Raw genomic sequence first — 27,851 nt, forward strand, 5'->3', positions numbered from 1 at the left:
TTTGATTACTAATCATTAACATCATGAAACTGATATAATTTTAAGTTTGTGAATACATCCTTTGATCTTTTTTATTTTCTTAGATTCCTCAGATTCAATTTTTTTATATGTAGTTAGGAATACTGTCCGTATTTGGAATGCTTAATTTGGTGCCCATTATTTTGAAGCTGTTTCTTGCTTCTTTAATTATCTGCTAAGATATCCAAGTCTTGGGCAATTGTTTTTAATGTAATAGATTTTTACCATATCTCAATATTGTATGTTGATATGTGAAGTTTGGCATAGCAGAGTTCTTTATTGAGTAAATGAGGATTTGGTGTTTTGCCTTTAAAAAGCACACTTTTGTTTAAAATGTGAATTGTAACCTTTATTGTCCTTAGCAATGAACCAAGGTTATTGGGCAGAAAGCTAACTCAAATCTTGAGAGATAGTCAAGGAGACAATCTTTGCCTAGTTGGGAATTGTTATATTTGGATAGTGTTTGTATGGGTGTCATATGCTGGTTGATTGGTTTTCAAGGTGGGGATATACAGAGGTAGGGCTCTGTTAAGTTTGATAGGTCTCTGCGGTATTACTTCTGCTCCTGTGACATATACTGACCAAAAGCAACTTGAGAAAAACTGAGATCACTTGAGCTTGCAAGCTATAGTCTATCACTGATGGAAGTCAAGGAAGGAAATCCACGCAGAGCCCATGAAACCCAGAACCTGGAGGCAGGAAGTGGAGCAGAGCGCCTGAAGGAACACGGTTAAGTGGCTTGGTCTTCATTGTTTGATCAGCCCACTTTCTTGTAAACCTCAGGACCACCTGCTCATCTATGGCACAACCCATAGTGGCCTGGGCACTGCCACATCAATCACTAAACCAAAAAAATGACCTATAGATCTGCCTACAGTCTAATCTGACAGTCATTTTTTCAACTGAGATTCTGTCTCCCACAGAACTCTAGCTTTCGTCAGGTTGACAAAAACACTAACCAGGACAGATGATTTCTGCCCTAGTTTTCCTCTGTCTCTCCTGCCTACCGTACCTTTATATACTTCTTCTCCAGTTTCATGCCGTCTCTGGAAATGATGGAGTATCTAGAGGATGTAGTTTTAATTAAAGGAGATTTCATCTATGCAGTTGTGGATGTCATAAAATTTTATGGGTTAAAATTTTTGGTAATATGGCTCTTTTGAGGTTCCCCATGTTCCTTTAACCTTCCATCCATGTTCCCATAGGAAATCCCACTAAGCTCCTTGGTTTACCGTGGAAGACAGTGGAATTATTCATTCAAGCCTATCACTGGTGGCTTTTCTGGAATAAGTAGAAATTTGTCCATAGATCTTCTGAAAACATTGCTCGTATGCGATGTCTATAGAGAGTCCAATAGCTGATGACGTCACAGGGATGTGAATAAGTGTGGAAGAGATCCCAGGATGAGTCAAAGCAACCAAAGGACCAGGTTTGATGTTTTACTAAAGGTCCAGTTTCCCTGGGATTAACTAGATTCTTCAAAAAGGAGCAAAAAGCACATATTTTAACTGTCACAATTTAATAAAATGGAAATCCTGAATATTAGAATCACTCTAAAAACTGTAACTTATTTTCTACTTATCATTGCACCTAGACAGTGCTTGGTAATCCTTAGATGTCAACTCTTCTTAAGAATCTATTTTGATTCAGAGGGTTTTTTTCCACCACAGTTTCACTTGTTTTGTTTTGAGGGGAAGCCTTGAACAGTTCTTCACACTGTTGAGTTTCCTTGACTGGCTTTAAATGATCCTGCACATACCTATAGAATCAACTTCTTAGCTACAATAGGTACATTGGTGTGACAGGCCATAGTTTTTGTTTTAACTTAAGCAATTCCAGATGTAAGGTTCTTTTTAAACTATCATGGTCTACATGAATCTCACGTCTGAGACCATTAGAAACTACTTTTAAGACTAAAGTGGACTCATCCCTTCACTGTGCACAGCACAGACATGCACTGTGAAAATAACATGAAGCCTGAAGCCCAGGCTGGAAACATAGCTTTGTGCTGGACAGCACTTGTTTCTCTTCTAGAGGACTTGAGTTCAAATCACAGCACACATATCAGGTAGCTGACAGCCATTTGTAGCTGCAGTCCCCATAATTCTGAGCTTTGTGGCCTCTGTGGTCCCCTGCACTTATCTGTATATACACACATGCAGACATATACATCTACATGGGATTTAAAGAAATAAAATAATCATAAAATCTTGAAGAGGTTGTGCATAGAGTGCGAAGAATTGCTGCAGGTTTACACACTGAAATTCTAGGCCCCAACCATGTGGTAGCATTTTGGTCATTCTCAACACGGGGTCAAGGATATGTCTTTTTCTTAGATAGTGAGTCTAGGGAAAGTTAGCCATTTTATAAGAGCTACATTAACATCTGGGTGAAATAGGCATTTCAACATCTGGATGGGAACAAAAATAGTGCTTCTAAAAATCCAAGAGAAGTGTTTGTGGGTTGCTCAATGAATACATCCACGTACAAAATACATAGGACAATGGTCATCATTCTGTTTTGTTTACCTAATTCATTAAATATATTTTTTCTACACAACTTGTTATACTGGTCCTTTTCACATATAAATAAATGTATAGTACCTGAGAGTAGGCCAAGAAATGAGCACAATCAGGTTTTCCTGAATCATCATCAATTCTAAAACAGGTATTAATGCTTACTTTTTAAAATGTTTGGGACATTTTATTTTCACGTTAACAGATAATGTACGCACGGATACGCACAGAGGGATATAAATTGTACCGCACATGGAGCAAGCTAACGGCATTAGAATATCAGACATGAAAGTGCATATGCAGAGAAAACCCTGGGAAATATGAGGTCTGTGATGAAATCCATCATTAGAGTCTTGGCTGCAGCCGCTGACAATTTGAGTTAGGAGAACCGCATGATCAAATGTGCATTTCACTAGCAGGACGCTGCTGCCAAGTCAGAAGTCGTAATACAGAGAGTTCTTTCGAGCCAGGACTTTGAATATAATTTTAAAATGGTGAATTATAAATAATGTAGTGTACATTGCTATCTACTCCCGCCGTCTCTCCCACTACTGCAATTACTGTATTAGGATACACGTACAGTAATTAAAATGAATACACCAAATTTTCATAAGGTCTGGGAAGGGAATACTGTCGTTTTTCTATTCTAGTCTACTGTATTCTTCCGTCTCCAGACTTGCTCATTCATGACCCCAGATTAATTCATGAACTACCAATGGATCTAGCTTAGTTAACGAAATTAATTAGAAATGAATTGCAATAATAGTTCAAAGAAATGTGAGGGTGCCTCATCCTAGAAATATCAGTAGGACTAAAGGAGGCAGAATGAATTTAGGGAATTTATTTTTCCTGCAAGGTATTTTCAGATGTTTGTAAGGGATGAAAGAGGAGAAAGAAAACAATTTATGGGGAGGGATCAAGGCCTTTCAGTCCTGTTTACAACGGTTTAAAGTGTCTAAGCAACACGCTGCTGGAATAAATACGATGTAATGAATGCGAAGTTCTTGTGACATTAGAAATAGAAATGCCCTTACCTCCACACTCATGATCTCATATTTTCTTGGAGGTATAGATAGTATGAGAATATATGAATATTCTGAGAATTATGCTGTCTTCCTGGGACCCATTGTTAAATAAATCACAGAGAGCATTTTCTATTTGTACATTCAACACACACACACACATACACACACGCACGCACGCACGCGCACACACACACACATCGAGACATGCATACACATACATACAGAGGAAAAGGTATGTTTTAAAAAATAACAGATTACACAACATTTTTCGGTTTCAATGTTTTCTTAAATGCGCCACTTAAATGTCAAAGCAGTGCGATTTTGACAGGTTTTACACTATATTCGCCCAAAGCCAAAGATTTTGGAGATACATTTCCTACAAGCCTTACTGACCTCATGGAACACAGTATAGTAACACACAACTGCAAAGGATATATTATAAGATTTTTTGGTATGGGTAATTAGAGTAGCAACAGAAATAGCCCACACATGTTCTTTTTCTCTATTTAGCACAGAGAATATTTTTAATGTCATAAATTTCATGCTGAATCAGACCTCACTCCTATGAAGGAATAGTAACTTCTCAGCTGCTGTGGTCAATGGAAGACTTCAGGCCTCCGATACTGACGGACAGAGTATACAGTAACACTTCCCGAGAATCCACTGCCCATTCCCAGACCCCAGTATGAAATCCATCACTCATGACCCTAAAAGTTCCAAACTAGTATAATTTTGTTTTTTATCATGTAAAAAGTATCAAGGTTGTACACCTATACATGAATGCCACACATTATTTTTAAAGTAAATATATGCAGGCATAAAATGAATATATAGAGTATGATATGATGCCGATATGTAATAGAAGCCTGAATGAAATGCCTATTAGGCCTTTGTACCATTTTAAACATTTCAGTGCCGGGGAGTAAGGTGACCTTAAGTGGACTAGTTTACATATCTGCAGGAGCCCCAGAGTTTGAGAATCTGCCTAAATTTCATATGCAACATTCTACTCTAAACTAGTCGTGACCTTTTCCCCAAGTATAATTTATTTATTTCTTATTATTATTGTTTAAACAACTCTGGGATTTCATCTGACACTGGTCAGAATAGCTAATATAAAAATCTCAAGCGACAGCAGATGCTGGCAAGGATGTGGAGCAAGAGGAACACTCCTCCATTGCTGGTGGGAGTGCAAACTTGTACGATCACTTTGGAAATCCATTTGGTGGTTTCTCAGAAAACTGGGAACAGGTCTACGTCAGGACCCAGCTATACCATTCCTAGGCATATACTCAAAAGATGTCCCACCATTTCATAAAGACACTTGCTCAACTTTAATGGCAAAGCCAGTGAACTGTTAGAATTTTCTTTTATACCCTTTTAAAAAAAGAAATAAGATGAACATTTTAGTTAAAAAAAGGACGAGTTTTAGCAGACATATTTGGTTTTAAGAACATATGTAATTTATGAAAACACGATATTTATAATTGAAGTAAAGTGAGGCCTCAGTATATGTCCATGTTCATGTTTGTGAAAAGACAGCAACAAAAGAAAATCAGTCATGATTGTTTTTATGGATCTATGATAAATGGTGAAATAAAAGGGTCATCCTTAGCATATGTGACATTCACATTGCATAGTGATACATAGTGTACGATGGGGAGTACAACATTTCCGATGTAAAAACTGAGCATGTATTTCTCTCTATGTGTTTATCTATTTATTTCAAAATCGTAAACATGTTTGAGTATGCAGTACTTACATAGCTCTGTGACTCTCCCCTGCAGGGTAAGTGATCAAAGGCCGGTCAAATACTCTGTGTGTCTCGGGCGACTCCTCTGTGAAGTGTGTGTAGTGATGATAGTGTTTATTACTTTGTTGGGTTGGTGAGAAGATTTAATGTTTATAGTTCTGTGCACTCACATTTGTGTTCTGAGTGTATCTGATTCTTTTGTTAGCATCCATGGATTCCAAATGTTTCCATCTACTTAATCAAATAGGTTTATTGAGTGTGTGTATGTATGTGCATGCTCGTGTGTGTGTGTGTGTGTGTGTGTGTGTGTAAGTTTATATGAAAATCAGAGCACACTCTCAGATGCCGTTCTAGAAACGCCATCACTATTTATTTAAATGGGGTTTCCCATTGGCATCAGGTACACTGATTTAGTTAGATTGGTTGGCGTGTAAGCTCCAGGGATTCTACATTTTTGCCTCAATATATGTGTGCTATTATTTGGTATTTTTTTGTTACTTGGGGGTTTGAAACTCAGATTCTCATACTTCCAAGGCAAGCACCTGCACTACCTGTCCATTTTACCAGATTGGTCCCCTTATTACTAGTATGTGTTATAATTTGAATTCGTAGGCATGAAAGACACAAAGATAAGATTAGATATAATCTGAGGGATACATAGTCTAAAGGTAGAAACTTACATAAACCACAGTGTGATAACAGCGAGAGAGAAAGAGATAGAGAAAGGTATACATATGTTCATGCATATAAAACACACACACACACACACACACACACAGAACAGGAATAGAGTGAAGGGGGAGAAAAGGACAGAGGAAGAGAGGGAGGGGTGAGAGATTGGAGGAGAGGGGCGGAGAGAGGAAAGGAGAGAGAGAGAGAGAGAGAGGAGAGAGAGAGAGAGAGAGAGAGAGACTCTGTTACCATTGTCTCAAATAAAAGCAAGCAACGACATCTGCCCTGGATTGTTCTTGTTAATTTACTTAGTCTAGGATTTGAGACTTACTTCAGAAGGTCCCCTCTTTCCAGTAAATTCTCAAGCCTAACAAGTAGTTTGGCATTTATAAAGAACTCCGAGATAAACTCTGGGACACACGTAATGCAAATCTCACTTATTTGAAGGCTTGTGAATGAGAATGCTCACAAGTAGCGGATGTAGACAGATGAGAAGAGTCGATTACAAAATAATAAAGTTATAATGAGCAAAAGTCTAGGCGAGACGGACCTCGGATGATTCAGCGGGGAGTGAAGGAGGAGGTACCAAGGAGAGTTAACAGAGCTCTATCTGGGGCAGGGAGGGTAAGAAGAGAGAAGACTCTAAGAAGCCTATTGGATGCTCCCGTAGATGGGGGCAACAGAGGCGACAGTTACAGGCTAGGGAAACAGGCTGATAAGAGGAAAGAACACTCAACAGACAGTGCTTTTCTGTGTACCAGCTCAGCTGAAGGGTTTCCGGGGCTACACAAGAGGAGTTCAGAAGCTGATTGAACCTCAAGTTAGAGAGTTCCTTAGAGGTGGAGGTTTTCTCACCCTGCTAGTTGAAGGGGTAGGCTGGACCACGGCTCACTTAAAAAGCAAGGGTGCACACTGGCAACAAGGACGCCTGACACAATCTGTAGAAAATGGCCCCGACTATTAATGTAAGCTAAGTAGTGAGTTACTGAACGTTTGCTCTCTGGAACTGCTTGAAGGCTGGCTGACCAGTCTTGTTATCTTGGGATAAAATCCACTTGCATGCATGGTGTCAACTGGGAAACGAAAACGAGGTGGTTAGTTTAATTCTTTACATGACTCTGTGACCAAAGTGATATAAAGAGATGTTCCCATTTGTAGCCTTAAACAATAAGAGGAAGCTTTGACGACACCGAGATTTCCAAAGTCTAGGAGTGCTCTGACAAGAACACTTGAGGATACCATTGAGCACTGAACTGATCTGTGGCGGTTACGGCATTTTTACCATCCTTCTGAGAGAGCACTCTCCTTCTGAGTTATTCAGAGATGGTTTCTAGCTGTTTCCCACAAACAGGAAAAGTGAGAGTAGAAGGAGAAAATAAAACAAAATCAAAAACTGAAACAAAACAGCAAAACAATTCTCAGAGAACACAGACCGCAGAGGAAGAGAGCTTTACTAAGGAACCCTTTCTTTCTAGTCCATGCTTTCTAGGAATACCATTCTAACACTTTGGTATTCGATTATTACAGATTTTCTTGCAGTCATTGTGCTCATGACTACTGATGAGTGAGAGAAGAATATTTCCTCAGTTCAGACCATGCCACTCTCAGGCAATGAGTCCAAGGGAGTGAACCAGACAATTAGCACCTACACCAGGAGATCTGACGTCTGTTAACATTTCCTTACATTGCTGAGACCCACGGAGAGATTGGAAATTATCCTTCATCTCCAATACTGCTTACTACACAATCTTTCGTTGCTAAATGACCTGTTGTTAGATTTCATTTGAGGAGCATAATCTTTGCCAATCACTCCCCATGTTGTGTCTCTCCTCCCCCTTTGTATTTACTTCTGTGTTTCAATCTCCCCCAATCCTTTGGTTTTTTATTTTTTCGATCTTTATTCAAAAAACAAATGAAAACAAATGGCGATTGAATTAGCCATACCACTCAAAATTAAACAGGCCCTCAAAGAGAAATCTGATGAAAATGAAGCTTGATTTTGATTAAAACTGTGGATGTGCAATGAAACATTTTATAATGACTACCTGATCTCCCAGATCTTGTCTGTTAAAAATGCTAATGTAAGCAGTCCCATTTTGACCTTATCTGAAATCTTGGAATAGATTGTCTTACTTAAGTGCTTTACTTGAAGTCCTAGAAGAAGTCTACATTTAATATTATACACATATCACTACATACATCTTACAGAATATTTTGGCATTTTTATTATTGGTTATCTAATAAATAGATGCATTACAATGTTAATTGTCCTTTCATCATTACATTGCATGCAGTTTAAAAATAATATCCATGTTTTTAATATGATAAACTTCTGCAAGAGAGGAATAGAATCTCAACTATTTATTATAAATGTTTTTAAGTTAAACTCTATAAATAAGATTTCCTCTCACCAAAGAAAGCCAACCTGTGTTGTGAAATCTCCTGATTTCGGGGAAAAGTATAACAGAGGGTAGGGAAAAATAAACCTCTGTTTTGGTCAACACTGAGTGAAGTCAGCAATGTGATGAAAATCACAGCCATTCTCACCATCAGGTGCAAAGGAACTTGTCATGGAGTTTTCTCTCTTGCTTTGGTGTTTCCCCTTGCCCAGAGCAGAATAGTAAGAAAATAAGTTTAAATACGTGCCTGTCCTATAGGCAAGCCATGGCATTTGGACAGATTTTCATTCATTCATTTTCATATCAGTAGAAATATATAACGACAGTGTCTTTATTAAGTTATTTTTCTAGAATCAAAACACGCTATGCACAAAGCCAATAGAAAGGTGTCTGGAACATGATAAGGCCACCATAAATAGATCTTTATCAGTTATTTTATTTAATTACATTTCAAATGTTGTCCCCTTTCCTGTTTTCCCCTCCACAAACATCCCATCCCATCTGCCCTCCCGTCTCTATGGGGGGGTCCTCCCCCACCCATCTACCTAGTCCTGCCTCACTGCCTTAGCATACCCCTAGCTGGGGCATCAACCTTGACAGGGCTTCCCCTCCCACTGATGCCCAACAAGGCCATCTCTGCTACATATGCAGCTGGAGCTGTGGATCCCTCCATGTGTAACCTTTGGTTGTTGGTTTATTCCCTGGGAGCTCTGGGGTAGGGTGTGGTCGGTTGATATTGTTGTTCTTCCTATGGGGTTGCAAACCCTTTCAGCTCCTTCAGTCCTTCACCTAACTCCTCCATTGTGGTCCCTATGCTCAGTCCTGCGAGCATCTGCATGTGTATTGGTCATATAATCGCACTAAAATGCTGTCTGCATTCACGAGTTAGCATGTCTCAATGTGACAGCTCTACTTTCCTAATTATATAAATTTCAAATGTATAGTTATATTTTTAAGTATAATTCAACATGAGAATGAACTTTTAAACATCTATTATTGCATAATGAACCACTCTAATTCTAATACATGTATACATCACATAATAGATGAGGAACGTATCGTTTCACAGATTGTTTTTTCCTACACTGTACTTCTATAAAGAGAGGAAATTTTTAAAAAAGAACCATTAAAATCTTGGAGTCTTAAAATAAAACACCTGCATTTGCCCCGGGTTGGAATTGGACTGTAGTGACACTGAGGAAGGAAGATAAGAATGAAGTGGCTTCCTGATAATCCTTCAAGTTAATGGCAGACCTGGAGATATCAGATGACATTTAGCGTTTTGTTTTATTTCAGTCCAGTGCGTCCATTGGTTCCTCTGCACATTCCCATGTGGCTGTCCCCTCCGGTCTGTCAAATGAAACTACTCTCCACCATCCTTGTGATTTCCTGTACTTCTGAATCCCCATTTTTGTTTGACTGAAGTATTGAAAGGACAGTCTAATATGTTTCTGAGTGTACAGAACTTTGATGGTAGAAGGAGTTTGTATTTTCACTCCGGGACTTCTCGGGACATTGGAGAGCATTCTTCTCAACGCTCTCTTCAGGAATGTAAAGAATACCTGACTTTCTGAAAATGGTCCTGTCCGTCTTCATCATCATCATTCTTTTCATGAAGTGTCACGTTTGTCTTCATTTCTACCCAGTTGAGGGTTACTCAATTGTAGTATTAATAGTTACCTTCACAGTGGTAGATAGCTCTGTGTGCTTGTATGTTTGTGTATCCCCAACCATACTTAAAAATACACATATTCAAAGTGAGTTTTCAGGTTTTATTTTTAACTACACCTTGTTCAGGTAAAACAGTACCTGCCTGTAAGCGGATATGTGATTTAAACATAAAAAGTCTTCTTAGGTGGTCATTTGAAATTTTACTAAAGCATGAAAAGAATTGTTTTTCAAAATTTTTGAGCCATTGATTTAACTGGCTTTAAGTTCAGATACTCCTATCATCAATGCAGGAAGTACAGACAGACTGACAGAGAATATATTCCAGTTACATAACCAATATGGAGAGGATAAATGTAATGTCTAAAATAAGACAGGTAGAAGAATTTCTCTGACACTCTGCTTGACGCTTCAAGCTATGTAGAAGGTTTCAGACAGGCTCATGTGCTTCCTTTCAGGGAAAGAGTAGAGAAGTTCCACTGATTCCACAAATGGTAACACTAGTTTGGGCTGAGATATTAGTGTTAACTCAAAGAAAGTTAGGTTGCTTTAGCAACAAAAGATAAAAGAAATATGTCTAGCAGCTTCTCTGAATGTTAACCGTAGGTGTGGAAAAATACCATCTATTAACCACTCAATACTATTTCTTTAAATCGAGTGGATTTTGTAAAGTATTTCACTAACACCCACCAATTACACAGAGCACCCTACTTTACCTAAATGTCTTCAGTGATTAATTCTGTACATAATATAAACTTGAAAATATAACCACTGGATGAGTAAATAAATGACTAAATGAATGGCCCATATTTTGCTGAGAGTATTGTTAATATTTAACCAGTATCTCTCCATAGATATTGATAATTTCAGCTATATTTAGGATCTGTCATATCCTAGGATCATCAAGACAACTAGGGAGGCATTTCGAACAAAGTGATGACTTTGAATACTGAGCTCTCGATGAATGGATAAATGACAGATATCCTAGTTAGTCAGATTGTAGAAATAGAATATAAGGGAAATGCTGAGACTGACCAATCCGCAATGTGCTTTAATGTTAAGAAAATCCGTGATCCTTCAGAATTCAAACAGGCAGCAAGCATAGCTTTCTTCGTGGATTATGTGATAGATTATACCTCCTTGAAAAATGGAAACATTTTCAGTCAACATGAGGTATCTAGAAAAACAATCATATAAGTGTGAGATCACAGAAGAAAAGACAAATTCTTAAAGCTGGAGTCATCCTCCTTCAAATGCCATAAGAATAATTTAGAATTGGCCCCAAGAGAACTTAGGAATTAAAAGTTAGTTTACCATGGCATAATTTTTTGGTATATATCTGCTATAATTTTTTACTTGTCAAGAATAAGTGGGAAGTACAAAAACCGATTTGATTAAAGACAAAGGAGCTCACAGCTATTAGCTTCTCATATGTGCACAGTAGTTTGACTGAAAAGAACAGCGACGAAAGAGAGAGTTTGGTTTTGAAATTGACCAACGTTAAGGACGTTTAGGAACAATCTGAGTAACCTCACACAGCTGCTCATAAACTTTTGAGTCACCTGCTCAATTCTGAAAGCTCCAGTTTCAGGGAAGATATTGAGAAAGAAAGAAACTTTTTACTGAGAAAACAGTTATAATCTTTATCAGCAAACGAGCTGCTCACCAACTTGAAATGCTGCCAAGAAACACTGCTGGTTCGTTATGCTCGCTTATTTAACTTTTCTATGAGTGTGTCACATGCCGCTAATTCTATAGCTAGATATCTGGTTTATCCACGTAGTCCTTTGTCTGTTCCATGTAAACTTGTTTCTATTCTTCATTTCCAGGGGAATAAAAGCATGCTACTCACTCTCAGAAGAGTGACAAATTGGCCTTTCCCAAGCCAACACAAGCTACATTTTTACGATATATCTTTCTGTCTCATTTTCAGAACATTTACTGTCATTCTTCTTGAAGTCTGATGGGACAATACTCATGTTGTCAAAATACTATGTGTGAATGTATCATTTATTCTGCCATCTTTAGTTATTTTTTGTTGTATTATTTTTGACATTATGATAAAATGTCATCATTCTTTCTTTCCTTTCCACCATCCAAACCCTCCATACACCTCTCCTTGCCTTTCATACCATTACTACTTCAGTCTATTAATTTTCATTACAAGTCAATATGTAAGTATGCATATATTCCTAGTTATAACATGCTAAGTCTGTATCATGCTACTCTTATGTCTGCTTTCAGAGCTGACCATTGGAAGTGGAATAAGATTGGTGTGCTCTTTTCTAGAGATGATGATAACCCCCACTGTCTGCATTCCTATAGTTCTTTGTGTGGAAGAGGCTGCTTCCATCCACTTTAGCATTTCTATTGCTATTTTCCTTGTTCAGCTCATGTTTATGCAGTCATGCAGGTGAGAACTCACGAGTGTGTCTGTTGACATTGCTAGGAGACACAATGTCCTTTAAGTCAGCATTATCTTTTTCCTCTGCGATCAATCCTCTTCTCAAACAAACAAACAAACAAAAACAACATAGGATTCTTCTTTTTTTCAAAGTAGAAAGTGTTTTCAGTTAGTGCCAGCTCTAATTGTTGAATTTCTTTTTAACACTTCTATTTTTTTAAGTTTCTAATCAATCTTAGCTTTTATTTATCTCTTAGTCCTTTGGGAATTTTGAACAAGAGATTTTGATCCTCCTGACTCTCTCTCCACTCTTCTCAGATATGCCTTCCCTTCAGTGGCCAGCCTTGTGCCCTTTCCCCATCTATCAATTCCATTTTGCGCAACTCAGATATTCTTGGGTATGTGGTCTTCCACTGAATGGTGGTAGACTTACCAAGTGCAATATGCTTAAAGGAGCTGTTACTTGTTCTCTAAGAAGCTATCCATTGACAATAGCTTCTGGGTAGGAATTTATTCTGTCTCTCTCCCTTCTGGGATTTTGTCTGGGTGAGCTTTCACAGGATTCGTTCATGCTCTTCTTACTGCTGAGTTCAGAGTGCAGCTGCCCCACTGTGTCAGAAGGACAATATTTGCTTTTTTCATCCATCATCTCTAGGTCTTATCGCCTTTTCTTTTCTTCTTCTGCCTTGATCCTGAGTACTAGAAGAAGGAGATGTGATACAAATGTTGCATTTAGGACTGAGCACACCACAGTCCCTTATTCTGGGCATCTTGTCCAGTTGTGGATCTCTGGGGTAATGACAATCTACTTCAAAGAGTTGCTTCTCCAATGAGAGTTGAGAGATGCATTAATCTATGTACTCATAGATTAATATGTTATAATGGTTAGATTATTAAAGTTAGTCCATTTATCACACACATGCCCAGACAATCATGTATATAAACCATTTTTAACTTATGTTAAAATAGTGGATGTTGGGGATATCAGATGGGATGAGAGAATTATAACCTACAAGGGAATATAAACATAGAATAAATCATTAGTTTTTTTCCTAATTGATGATTTAACAGTTTAGATCTTTTACTCTCTTCAGCACAATTGGTTCTGATTATTTTTATATTATTAATATTTGTGAAAAAAGATTCTCCTAACAATGAGAAAGCATGTGCTTTGATTTTGTGGATTTCTTTATATTTTTTAGCAGTGACACAAGTACATTGTCATTTCTCATGACAAGATCATGTCGGTTTTATTCTTAATGTATATTCTTTGATGTTACATGAGGTAGCAACTATAATAACAATATTTCAGATAACCCTTTCCCTATAGAATCCAAATACATATTATAACCAGGTTGATTAAGGTTAGCTTGTTTTTTTCATATTGGTGTGATGCTAACATTAGAACTTCAGACACTTCTGTGGACATTTGATATCTCAGCTTTCGAGTGATCTGGGCAGAAGGATCTGGAGTGGTTAGCCTCTGCGATAGAGATGCTAAAAGCTCAAGTGTATATATCAGTGTTTACGGACAGTGTGCGGGCTGAGCTTCTGTGGAGTAAGTGAATCCAATGGAATAGCAATCCGATGCTCAGTACCCCATGGACGCCATGCTAGGGTGTTCATTTCATAGTGGTTCACATTAGGATGTATCGGAAAATATATTTTCTGTTCCTTTGTACGCCATCCTGAAGATGTCTGCTCACCTGAGTTCCAATAGATTTTCAGTACTATACTATTCCTACTGTCCTTGTTATCAGGGAAATGGTTTCTATTTGGTCTCAACTAGTTGACACAGAGTTGGAAAACCTAAAATTTCTATTATCTGATATAGTGTGCAAAATACATTAAAACATAAACTTAAATCTCTACTATGCAAATAAAAACTTAATGTTTTCCTTTGCCCTTTTTTTTATCGGGCATGTTATTTATTTACATTTCAAATGTTATCTCCTTTCCTGGTTTCCCCTCCAGAAACCCCCTATCTCATCCTCCCTCCCCCTGCTTCTATGAGGGTGTTCCCCCACCCACCCACCCACCCACTCCTGCCTCCCTGCCCTGGCATTCCCCTACACTGGAGCATTGAGCCTTCCCAAGTCCAAGGACCTCTCCTCCCATTGATGTCCAACAAGAGCATCCTTTGCTACATGTACAGCTGGAGCCATGGGTCCCTCCATGTGTACTCTTTGGGGTGGTTTAGTCCCTGGAAGCTCTTGGGGGGGTCTGGTTGGTTGATATTGTCATTCCTTTGCCCTCTTAACAGATAATGCTGGATAATAAAGATTTTACTTAATAATATGATGATGTGGAAAGATTTATTATTATAGTTGTTAGATATCTATGAAATAAATATATATTAAGAAATGTATGGCAGGATATGCAAGATGATATTTTTACAATAGTACACATACTTTCTTCTTTAATTAAAATGAAAGTTTGGAAATTTCATTAATGCCACAAAATACAGGGAAAGAAATATGAAGAATTTCCCAAAAATAATGAGCTCCAATACCCAATACTCATTCTTTTGAGAGATTGATAAGGAGGGGGAAACTGTATTTTATGTTTGTGTAGGTTTGTTTTCATGAATGCATAGAGTGAATGAATTTGAAAAACCTTTATCTTTTATAGATAGCTAAGTGTTGTTTGAAGAACATCTAAGTTTTCATTTGCAAACTAATTAAAACATACATTCAAGCAAGCTAAAATAGGCATATTTAAAGATATCTCCATGATTAATATGAGTTAATACAGTATCACAAGTCAGCAACGCTATATTCTGTATTCAAGAATCTTTCTAAAGTTATTTGTCAATACACAGATGAGATCATATTGCATGAATAACATTAGGTGTAGGATGTTTTTATAGCATCATTTATGATCCTATAGTAAAAATCAGAAACACAGATTCTATGCCTTTTCTCCATATGCACACAGGGATGCAGATGGACCTGGGATGCAGGAATCTACAGGATAGCATCCATAGAATAGCAAGGATATTTTTCCTACACACCTTAAAGTCTCTGAAAGGCAGGCTAAAGGTGTCAATTCCATTTTCTCATTTTGTTCAATGTATAGGCTTATCAAAGGCAACTGTAAATCTATGTGTGGACAGTACTGCAAAAATATCCTCCTTTATCTCGGAGTAATAAAACATCAAACTTATTCAGGAATGTCAAGGAATATTGAAAAGACTCAAACCTGGCAAACAGACAAGACAGATCTGACCAGCAAGTACATTGTGTTTTCTTTACTATACAGTAGACGGTTAAGATTTCCTGATGCATAACTAGAAAGCCTTTGCAGATTCACCGTTATAAATTCACTTATTATGAACTGCTAATGTATGGATTTGTGAAGATACACAAAAATAACAGTTTGGATGATTGGAGCCCTACTGGGAGTTAACGTCTTTATTGAAAGTAAATATTTCTAATGTTTCATCTACTTACTGTACATGTCAATTTATGAGGCAGATTAATTGGGGAGATTTGGTTTTGTCTTTCTGATGCCTATTGATAAAAACCTGGTGGCTCCCCATTCTCCTCATATGTGTCGTTTTATGGGTGGATTTTCACATTTATTTTCCATGTTTCCATTAATCTTTCCTTAGGTGTAATCTAGCTCCTGTGGTGGAGTTCGCTGCGGATGTGGGGACTAAGTCAGATTTCATTACCATGAATCCATCAGTTGTGCAAAGAGCATTCGGAGGCTTTCGGAATGAGAGTGACAGAGAAAAATTTGTGCACAGACTCTCCATGCTGAATGACAGCGTCCTTTGGATTCCTGCCTTCATGGTCAAAGGAGGAGAGAAGCACGTGGAATGGGTTAATGCATTAATCCTTAAGAATAAACTGAAAGTGAGGACTGCCTATCCATCACTGAGACTCATTCATGCGGTCAGAGGGTAAGTGGCTGGAAAGGACCAGTCTGTCCTTGACACAATAGAACGCGTAATTAAAGAGCGTCTCTCAGGAAAGGGACACCAGTAAATCCTCCGAAATAAACATGTTTTCATCACAAGGCTTTCTATATTTTCAAATACATGTTTTATGTTACTCAGTCTTTCTGCTCAACCACTTTGGAAAAGCAAGTTGGTGAATTTGACATTTAGACCTGCTCATGAACAGACTACTGATTTTGTTTTTTTTCCTGCAACAAAAGGTAATAAGAATGCACAGTAAAATTGATGACTTTAGAGTGACAGGCTGCAACAGAAATTCTAAGCGTCTAGGCAGAAATGTGACGGACACGCAAGCACTAGCCTTGTTTAACAAGCAATTAGGGTCCATCTGTAGCTAAGAGTCCAACGAGTAGGTGAGGTAAAACTCAGGGCACCGTTCCCCTTTTAATAAGAAAAATTTCATAATTAAAATTATATAAGGAATAATCAATGCTTAAGTATGAAAAATGGCAATGGAGCCAAGGGTAATTATGAACACAGTGTTTTAAATAGGTAGATCAAAGATAGATATTTCTGTAGGCTTATGAATGTGCTTTAATCATCACAGACTGTAAACACAAAAACTATGCGGGGGCCTTGATGGTGAACGCATGGGCATTTGACATTCCAGTGACCTTGTAGCAGAGCACATTGGTAGGGATATGTAATTTCCTCCTCCTGTTCACAAGGCTGCAAAGGGAGGCTTGCTATTAGACTAGACTTAGAATAAATCTAGGTTAGAATAACAAATTGTAATGATTAGTAAAAGGAGAGATGGGATAAAGCTGGAGAAAAGACAGACTGGAGTGACTAGTAATTGGAGAATTAGAGGGAGGGGAAGGGAATCAGAGAAGGAGATGGAGGAGGAGGCTGAGAGGCAGGGAGAGAAGAGAAGAGCGAGGGGGAAGGAGGGAGAGGTAAAGACGGAGCACAGGAGAGAGGAAATGAACACTCACAGAGCCCAGTGTGAGCACTGACGCCCAGGCTGCAAGGCAAGTTGGAGATGGCTTGGGAGGGAGACGGTTTTGTTCTGTACCAAGTGCAGTGACATTTCTGAGTTTGAGATGACACATTCTTCAATTTAACAAATAATTTAATTTACTCATAGAAAAACAAAGACGTAGGGTGGACATGGTAGATATGGAAAACAACAACAACCCTAAGTTTAGGATAACAAATAAATAAGTTGATAGAATTTCTAAAGGAAGAAAGAAACCAATCCAAGTCCAGAGTTAAAAATAGCCTTCTTTGTAGAATAGAAACCACGTTCAAGTGGTTTTTGTTTTCTTTTGTTTTGTTCAGTTTTGTTTCTTTATTCTAACATTCCCCTGCACAGGTTTACCAGTTCTTGTTTAAAACTCAAGAGTTTCATACACTGTCTCTTCTGTTCACAATGTCATGATTGGGTCACGTTATCCAACAGTCACGACTGTATTCACTGAGAAGTGTATATACACATATGATAAAAGCATACATACATACATATAATATATATATATATATGCACTTAGATTGTAACTAAGGTAACATTTACTTCTAAATGTGTAAATTTTCTTTGATTTAAACAGTTGACCCAAAAGAATGGCATATGGTCAATCATGGGTAGAATAAAAATATACCGTGTTATAAACCCATATCATCATAGAGATCTCCTTTTAAGTTTAGATACATATTCTCCAGTGATAAATGAGTAGGGCTAAAAAGCATATACTCAACTCCCTTATTAGAGAAAGAATAAAGCAAATTTAATAAAACCACTAAACTAAAATAAAATCACTAAAGTCTGACTAATGTTTTTAACCCAGTACCGAAAAAGCAGATTATGAAAGAGGAGTCACAGTTGACGTTACTAGCCAGTTACAGACACATGTACTTAAAAATACCAATGAAAGGGCTGGAGAGATGGCTCAGTGGTTAAGAGCACTGACTGCTCTTCCGGAGGTCCTGAGTTCGATTCCCAGCAACCACATGGTGGCTCACAACCATCTGTAAAGGGATCTGATGCCCTCTTCTGGTCTGAAGACAGCTACAGTGTACTTGTATACATAAAATAAATAAATCTTAAAAAAAAATACCAATGAAAGCATTCATGGAGTCTTTTAGGTATTGTTTTGTTTTCTTTGTGTGCCGGAAACCATCTGCTACCTCCAATGCTGGCCTCTCGGTTATAACTATGTCACGTGTCCTTCTTATTTACTTGAGTCACATAAAGCCTTGGAAAATTAATTTCATAAGTAGTTAAGCTCTGCAATCCAAAGGACTTCAAGGTAAAACTTGTAAATGCAATATACGACATGTTAAATTGCGATTACCATGTCTTATGCGGCTGATTAGTGGGCTTCTTGATGTACTAGAAGGTGTGTCACTGTGCTCTTAATCATATAACGACATGTCTCCCTGTGAGGTGAAGAGATGGACTCCTGAAAGTTGGCAAGCATATAAACTCGTGCTGGGGTATCCAATCCCCTATTAAATAGGGTGGAAATTTTTACTTGTGGTTTGTCAAAAGCAAATTCATTTATGGAATTATAAAACTATTATTATTGGTAGTTAATCATTTTGACATATTTTTATGAAGCTAGAACCCAGGAAAAGAAGAGTAAACCATAAACACTGACAAGGCAGAAATAAAAATCACTAATAAAAGACCATGCCACATCTAAAATTAACAAGATCAAACTCCAAAACACTTTCTCAGTCTTACCTATTTCTGAGCATGAAGTCCTACTGGCTTGGTAATCTGAAAAACCCATGGTTAAAAGCTTTAAAAAAATAGTTTCAGATCCTCTGTTGCTTATTGGGGTTGAACTATTAGTGGAAGGTTAAGGGACCAGAGCACACATTTTTAGAACATGACTAGGACTCTGACGTGTGAAGGCTTTTCTGAGTGCTGTCATTTAGCATAAAAATGTGTACACAGAGGTAGACATCAAGATTCCAGAAGCTATGGATAACTTGGAAATCATCTCATAGTCAGATTTCAGTGTTTAATCTTTACCCTATGACAGTTATGAAGCCGCTAACTTTACACACTCGCTTAATTTCTGCATTGTCGGAAAGTATTGGCTACGAAAACACAAGAATTGGCTGAGAATCCGTTGCAATGCATGACGATTTTGAGTATCATAGGAAGTGACATCAGAGGAAAATATAGCAGGTTCATGCAAAAGAAGTGAAAGGATAATCTAAGGGAGGCCCAAATCTGAATTAAAGTCTAATGGCTGTTAGAATACTGGGCAGGAATAGGGAAAATCGACCATGTGATTTCTCCCATTTCACTGAATGCAGAATTTTTATTTTAAAGGCTCAACCATCATTTGTTAATTCACGGCGGCGTTTTATAAATGGAAGTTTATGTGTATGTGTGGGGGGAGAACCAGATAAAATTTAACTAGTGTCTCTAAGAGTCATTGTGATTTTTTTTTCAAATAAGGTTTTTTAGAGAGAATATTTTATATTTTAGATTTTTTTTTTTTTTTTTTTTAGGTATTTTGTTCTTAAGGACTGTGTAACACAGCTCTGCTGTTTGGGGAGAAAACTGTTGATGACTTTAAGTCTCAGATTTATTACCATTAAACGATGAGTATCCATATGAATGATAATGAGATTCCTTTGTTTTCTAGTTTTTACCAATTGTAAACTGTAAACATGTGTACAGAGGATACGTAGAAATGTCATGTGATGCTTACTTTTGTGCTATTTTTTTTAAATATTCTCAGGGATTTCTTGTCTTTGGCCTCTTAGGAAAGGCTAATTGAAATTTTTGTTGTTGTTCATTATGGGACCATATGCAGCTTTCTTAAGTATTCACTTAAGGTCTGTTTTGGGTCTTCTCAGTGCCTCTGCCTCACAAGGATGGTCCATACACTTCACAACCACTACCAAGTCAAAGGACTCGGTTAAATGTCTTCTCTCATGGTTAATGAGTTGTACTTATTCACACATACATATATACAAACTTGTGCATGCTTACACATATAGAAGTCAATATATATGTATATAAACATATATATATATATTTATTTATGATAGACAAATGAAATGCTAGGCAGATAGATATGTTGTTCCTGAATTTAGTTCTCCTGTGGGTATCTATAAAATTAAGATTTTAAAGATCATATCTCTATGCATAAACATAAATTTGTTGAGAAAAATCAATTCACGAAGCCTATCTATTTATTTCTAAATATTAAAAATATTAGATAAATATTAAAAATATTAGATAAATATTAAAAATCAGTAAACATGGTTTTAAAATTAAATATACATTCTTTCCATAAGTAATAATAGATAGGTAAATAGATAGATAAATCTTGCATATGAATAAATCTTTAATAATACAACATAGGGTAGGTAATATGCTAATATATTTCATGTATTAATTCTATTTTACATAATATAATAATAGTACATGGAATGCTGAAATAGACTGTTCAATTTGAGGAAAGATTTGTTATACAACAAGGCAGTACAGTATGCAAAATGAGATTCTACCTAAACAGAGGTACGAAACTTAGGGTCAATGATCAGTAAATTCCCTTAGTCATGATACATGGCCAGCTCAAATGTGAACTGGAATTTCTCCCAGTTCTCAGAAATTCATTTTGTCTGTGTCAGATACAAAACAAAAATCCCTCCCACACTTCATAATTATGGAGTTTTTATTGTATTCGTTTACTTGAACCTATTTCTGGTAATTTCATTTTGTGTTTAAAACATATTCTTTTACATTGGTTACTTCGAGTGACTAAATTTTTCATTATTTTTCTCACGCAGCATAGAATACAGTGCTCGAACTCACATGCAGTTGCGTCAATAGCATTGGCGCCTCTTGCCTCTTGCTTTACGTGTTTCTTCATATAAAATTATGTCGAAGAGAACAGTCTTGTTTTTAACGTTTTCAGGAATTCTACTTGACAGTTGATGTATTCCTTTGTCACCTACTCTTAAAAGTGCCCATGTTGTTAATTTATACATGTTGCAGGAACATAGTTCTTAGCTAAAGTAGGCAAGAAAAATTAAATTAGACGAAAGAAAACATGGACCATTTATGACCCTACATCCTTACAGGGGTTATTCCTGTGCTGTAGATTAAAGGAGAAAAAAGTGATCAGTACTTCTTGTTCTGGAGCCCATGAGAGGAGGTACAGATCTTAACAACAAGAAGAACATGTCCACACACCCCTCACATAAACAAACTTTGTTCCAGTTTTACTACTGACAAACTATTTCAAATTTCTGTTATTGAGTTTGTCTTTCAGATGTGGCAATCTGCCCGCATAAATGTGTGCAAAGATAGATGAAATACTGTGTGAAAATAAGGCACTTTTCTCTGGAAAATGTGGCATCAATTCAGAAGTTTGAATCAGGCCAGATCCCAGCAGAGTGCCCAATCAAGCATAGGCAGAAATATCTCCTAGGTACACATGAGGAATTCATTGTAGTCATTCAAAACAGATTGTTTTGGAGTGTTCAATAAATTCAAAGTCACATACAGGAAAAAAAACTTGGAAAATGAAAATATTCACTCCACGTAATTTCTTAAAATGGCTTCCTACTTTTAACTTTAGCTTGTCTTAAACATTCCCATATGGCTTCTGTTTTGACCTATGTAGAGCACAGCTGTAATATTTCTTCATAAACCATGTGTCATAGCTTAATATTTTTTTGATTAGTAAGGCAATGATAGTAGGTGGCTTAAGTTAAAGGCAGTTTTCATGGATGAATATCTCCATTTCTCTGTGAATATTCAGTATGCATGCATGGGTAACAGCCTTTCCCAGTGATTTAATCTAGTTACACCCTAGGCACAATCTTATTCCTTTGCAGCTACCATTATTTACACTGTACTAGGAAATATGAGAGTGCGGATGCCTTATATCTGAAAAGACGTTCTTAGTGGGTGGAGTCAATGTGAACAAAATGTTAGTGGCATGTACTTAAAACTCTTACTCGTTTCCCACTGGGACTGTAAGAATTAATCTTATTTTATTTGGAAAAAGAAAACTGTACATATAAAATTTATTTAGAGACAGAGAAACTGTCAATGTAAATCTTTGTCATGAGTATATCCTGGGCTACTTCCTGGATATTCACTGTCCCTGTCCTTTATGCCCAGTTTTGGGTTTCTTTCTTTATCTCAGTTTATTAATTCCAGTTGAACACATTGTGTCTCTGTTTCCTTTCCCAAAGACTGGCCTGAGTCCTGTTTCTCTAAATTCTTCTCAGGAGCTGTACTTGTCTTTTCTTTTTCTTTTTTTTCATTTAAGCCATTAAAATGGGTTTCTACTTTTTTTAAGAGCAGGTATCAGTTGATTCATATTTCTAAATATGTATAGAAACCTTAAGTTGTCTGTATGTTTCATTGGATGTGGGACACCCAGGTAAAGACAAGGATGTTGTCTTGAAAAATGCCAAACATACAAAAGCAGCACTTTGAAATTTGGCTGGGAGTTGTCTCTAGAGCAATTAAGGCTACACCGAAACTAATAAAAGCGAGGGGATGATTTACTTTTTAATCTGCATAGAATTAGCCTTCATTTTCTCCTTGGAAAATTACAGTGAAGAAGAGAAAACCTTTCCCTCAAAGGATTAAATTGAAATAACGAGAACCAAATATCATATTCTGTCAATAATTCGATTAATAAATCTGATATGTACCAGTTTGTTCCAAGTATATACTCAGGTGTAAAATTGATGCTTATTAAATTTTACCTCTCTAAGGTAATATTGTGGTAAAATTTAAGAGCAAATCACGATTAAAAAGTTAGTGGATGTATTGAGGATTGGGCTTCACAAAATCTCCTAGGAATAATGGAAACTTTACCCATGAAGACTCACAAATATGATGCTTAAGCATGCCCTGGGCAATGATGACAGCATTAAGTGCTAACATGGAAAGCCAAAGGTCATAAGTCCTCCATCTCAGACAGATAACTAGAAGTGTCTAAGGAAGATGGAGAGAGAGAGAGAAACAGTGTTCTTCAGTAACTAACACAACCAAATACCAAAAGGTTGTCCCTGAAAACAATACATACAAGAATACAAATCAAACTTCAGCTTGTACTTAAACATTGAAGAAGACCCATGTGCATGTGTGTGCAGGTACACACATACACACACACACACACACACACACACACACACACACACACACACACAGAGGCTTTGATGTAATCTTTTCTCAAATTCCAAGGCTGCAATGTAATGATCTGGGCAAAGGTTCTACCATATATTTTGAAAGAGATACAGGAAACAAATGAATTTGGTTCATAAATATTATTCATTACATGATTTTGTTTTTAATGCTGTCTTTGTACTGTTTTTCACTTGTTTTTCTTTTCCTATGGAAAAGATTTTTTCATAAATATATTTTAATCATACTTTCTCGCCCAGGACTTCAAGATCCTTACTACATGCCCCTTGTTTCTCTGTCTTCAGAAAGCAAACAACGCCATCTTTCTACTTGTAAAAGTCACTCTTCTTATAATGGTCAAGTTTACACACAACCCCAGAAACTCCCTTGTTTCTCCGAATTCTCGGGAAGAAGGAGGAACAATAATTTGCAGATCGAACACTGAATTAATTTGCACGAAGCCAGTCTAATTTGTACAGAAAAAAAATGGGTGTTTAGCTTCTTTGCATCATTCATGTCCACAGTAAATTGTCAGTTATGGGCCTCGATTAAACACCAAGATGTACCCAGTGACTTACGCAGTGCCTTATGAAAAAAGACTGTGGTCAAACATCCAATGAGTCTAAGTAGCAGTTTAGCAGGGGTTCAGTGAGAGAGTACTAGGAAGGCTTTTAGTTTCTATTATGGAACTACTACCTGACCTTCATGTATATAAGCTGTGAGAAAGCATGTGCTTTATACAGAGAAATGTAAATTACTTATTAAACAGTCCTAGTAGATGGTAATTAAGTTGTTGGGGTAAAAGAAAAATAAGCACAAAGGCCTTATTGATGTATTTGTGTGCTCTGGGTGTCCGGTGTTGAAAGTACATGGAGGTCCCAGCCCTTCAGATTCTCATTCCTTTTATCAATTCCAACAATGTCCACCTTCACACAACTGTTTCAAAGGCATTGTGGTGGGACTCGGTTCCAGGAGCACATAGGTGACAGGTTACTCTCCTGTTCTAAGAAGATGGGCAAACACTTGGTGCATTTTGCTTTCATAGGTCTCCACCCAGCAGTCGCACTGACTAATTATATTCCCTTGCTAAGAATTTTACTTTTGATGAGAGTTTCAGTCAAATGCCAGCGGCCTGAACTGTCAGTTACAAAGCCTACACCCTGCCTTACTTCTGTCCTCCCAGTCAACACAGAATGGCCATGTGGGTGAGTCAAATGGAAGAATGTCTGGGATGACCATCCCTCTCTTGCTGGTCAGTTCTTAGAAAGTGTCACAGTTTTTGTTTCAGACAGTGTAGGTTTTCACTGTCAATATGAGATTGTTTCCATAGTGACAGCGGACTGTGTCTCTTGAAGTACACTCTTGTGGAGAAATACAGTGCAAATCAGCAGTGCAATCCACTCACTCCTCTGCAGAGCATAAAGGTGGGAAGTGGCATGTGACAAAACAATTAAGGATTTGTTGGAACATGTCACATACAAAGTTTCTTTAGTTATGTGGACAATGGCTCCTTCGTCCTTATCACAATTTTTCTATTGTTTCAGAGATTGTTTTTTAATCCCGTTTGTCTCTTCCCTTTGCTTCCTTTAAACCTTCCCAAGTACCCTTCTCTGCACGCTCTAAAATTTACTGCATCTTTCATTAACATAATAATGTATTTGTATAGATATGTATGCATGTATGAATTCATGTATGTATATATGTATGTATAGACATAAGAAAACATATTGAGCCCATATAAGGTTACCAATATTTACAGGGTCAACCATTTTCACCAGACAATAATTAGTGTGTTCTATACATGCGAGGGCCACCTAGTCTGTTTCCAACTCTGCTCAATTACCCATAGTTCTTTGTGTGGAGTTCAGGCCTCCCGGGATTTTTTTTTCCCCCATTCAGTTTGCGTTGATCATTGGTATCTTCTTGTTTAGCTCACATCTAGGCAGTAAATTTCAGTGACACTTGGCAGAACTATGTAAACGTTTTCTTTAGTGGAGACTCAAGTTGTCTTATTAGAGATTCAAAATATAATTGTGCAAACTGCAAATTTGAATTGCTGCACTTATTATGGGGTAACTGGTTACACTCCAGCATTTGCAGCTAGAGAACCAATGCTACCCTATTAATATTTTCAAAGTTTGGTTTAATAGAAAATAATATATTTTTCTTTTCTCAAATTCATTTTACTAGAAGCAAGGTGGTTTATTGCATGTAATTTCTAATTTACCTCTTTATTGTGTGGGTGATCGTACTATTCTCAATAGAATTCCATAAGGTCAATGAAATCTCATTGTCCCGTGCAAAATATTTGTATACAGCACACTTATTTTTGCATACAGAATGTTTCTTAAACAAGCTTGAAACCATTATACAGAATTCATAAATGTTTGAGGAAAGTCTCTTAATCTTTAAAATCTTTTTGTTAAGAGTACACATTTTCTTATAAATTTAGGGAGTTTCCTGGTGTGTCTCATTGCCACCCAGCCCATCACATAAGATAAGTTCCCATTACCAAAGATCAGCACTGCTAACATTTTTTAATTACTGAGATGACTGATAATTTTTATTCTTCTTTTTTCTGAAAAACGTGCCTGTAACAAAAATGTTAAGGCACTTATTTTATGGGAAATATTTGATGTAGATTATGCTTCTAGAATTTTTTTTCATGTACATATGATGAAAAAGATATTTTTTTCTTTTAGAAGATTTACTGCAGTGGAAAAAAATTCTTGATTCTCAAACATTCATATATTATGAAAGGGCGCACCACTGCTATATAACACAGCTATTTCTTCACTAGGAAGTGTGGTCAGGAGCTTCTTTGGTCAGGAGCTGCGACTGGTCTGAAGCTTCAAGGAGGAGAACCCATTTATGTGCTTTCACAAGTGACAGAATTCTCAGATTGACAGAGCAGCTGCTTATGCGAGGAAGGAGTGGGGAGGGCAATTTGGGACTGCTAGCCTAAGGAACTTGGCAAGGACTTGAGTTACATCTTTTGGGATATGTGAGCTCTCCCTGGTCATGGAGTCACAGAGGACTTTCCAAGCAGGATTAAAAGTCAGATAGGAATACAGACCAACAATTGCAGTAATTCGATTTCTGATGCTGGGTCACAACAGCGAACTGAATGCTAGCCCTTCTGAAATTAGTACAAAGTGCACGGAATACTAAAATTCCAACATCAAAGGTATTTAATTCTACATGCTGACATTTATGCTTCAAAGAATAATAAGACCCCCGACCTCCCCCCCCAAAAAAAACCAACCCACAACCACTGAAATGAGGAACATCTTTTGAAATACATCTAGCTGGAAAAGTATGACCAAGATAGATTTATGAATCCCTCTTGTCTCTCGACTGTGATGTATGGTGGGTTTGGTATTTCCCCTTTCTGGTTTTCTCATTTAACTTCGTGTACACAGGAAATGCGTCCTTGGACAACTCACTGTGACAGAGTCTGATAATAAGAAGGCATGCTGTCGTTGCCAGGGGAGGGGTACTTACACAATAGAGCATGCAAACGCCATTGTAAAGAGGAAAATTAGACAACCTATTTTCCATTATTGTATTCTCTGGGATCTGTACAATGAAATCATTTATGACGATTAGAGTTTTACATCCTGAAGAAATACAGGGATCGCAATGTTCTGAGAGTTTCCAATCGAGCTGAATAGAAAAAAAAAAAAAAAGCATTTATTTAGACAAAAATTTGTAGTTGTTGCCACCCAGAGCTGGGCGTGTATGACGCTGGCATTCAGAACCTTCCCCAGCAATTTGCATTAGGATGCTATCTACATCCACCAGACGTGATGGTCATGACTGAGCAACACAAGTTGCCTGGGGAATTTTGCTACCACCTGAATGATCTCAGCCTTTCGTGACAGGACTTCCTGGGCTGACCGTTGATGGTATTAGGGAACATTAACGTAGTTGTTATGGACACCCATTAGAAACTAGGTCTGTAATCTTCCAAATTCCCCTATCATTTACCTTAGGAAACCTCAAGAATTGATCACATGTGTGAGTGCGGGTGGGGATGTGGTCATACTATGTACCTCAGACTTACATTATCAGGACTCTGTGGTAACTACTGTTCCCTAAACATAACTATAAAGCATCTTGAAGTGTTAAATCAGATGAGAAAAAATGTATAAATCCTTGAACTATCTGAGAACATTCAAACACAGTATTTTATTTTAGTCATTACATGAGTCATTATTACCATTGCTAAGAGTGAATATAAACTGTGAATGATAGGAAAGTTCAGGGTAAGAAATGGAGAGCTTTTAAAATATAGAAATGTTGAAAATATTAACAT

At 37.3% G+C, this 27,851-nt stretch overlaps 1 protein-coding gene across 1 annotated transcript in view; it reads left to right on the forward strand.

The window, feature by feature from the left end:
• The window catches only part of St8sia4 (ST8 alpha-N-acetyl-neuraminide alpha-2,8-sialyltransferase 4), an 89,822-nt gene that overhangs the window by 30,708 nt on the left and 31,263 nt on the right, over window positions 1–27,851 (forward strand). Inside the window, exon 4 of the mRNA XM_032901698.1 lies at window positions 16,069–16,362. Within this exon, the coding sequence (XP_032757589.1) occupies window positions 16,069–16,362 (294 nt within the window). The remainder of the gene's footprint in view (window positions 1–16,068; window positions 16,363–27,851) is intronic.

This window comes from Rattus rattus, chromosome 4 (assembly GCF_011064425.1).
Source record: "Rattus rattus isolate New Zealand chromosome 4, Rrattus_CSIRO_v1, whole genome shotgun sequence".
NCBI classification, from domain to species: domain Eukaryota; kingdom Metazoa; phylum Chordata; class Mammalia; order Rodentia; family Muridae; genus Rattus; species Rattus rattus.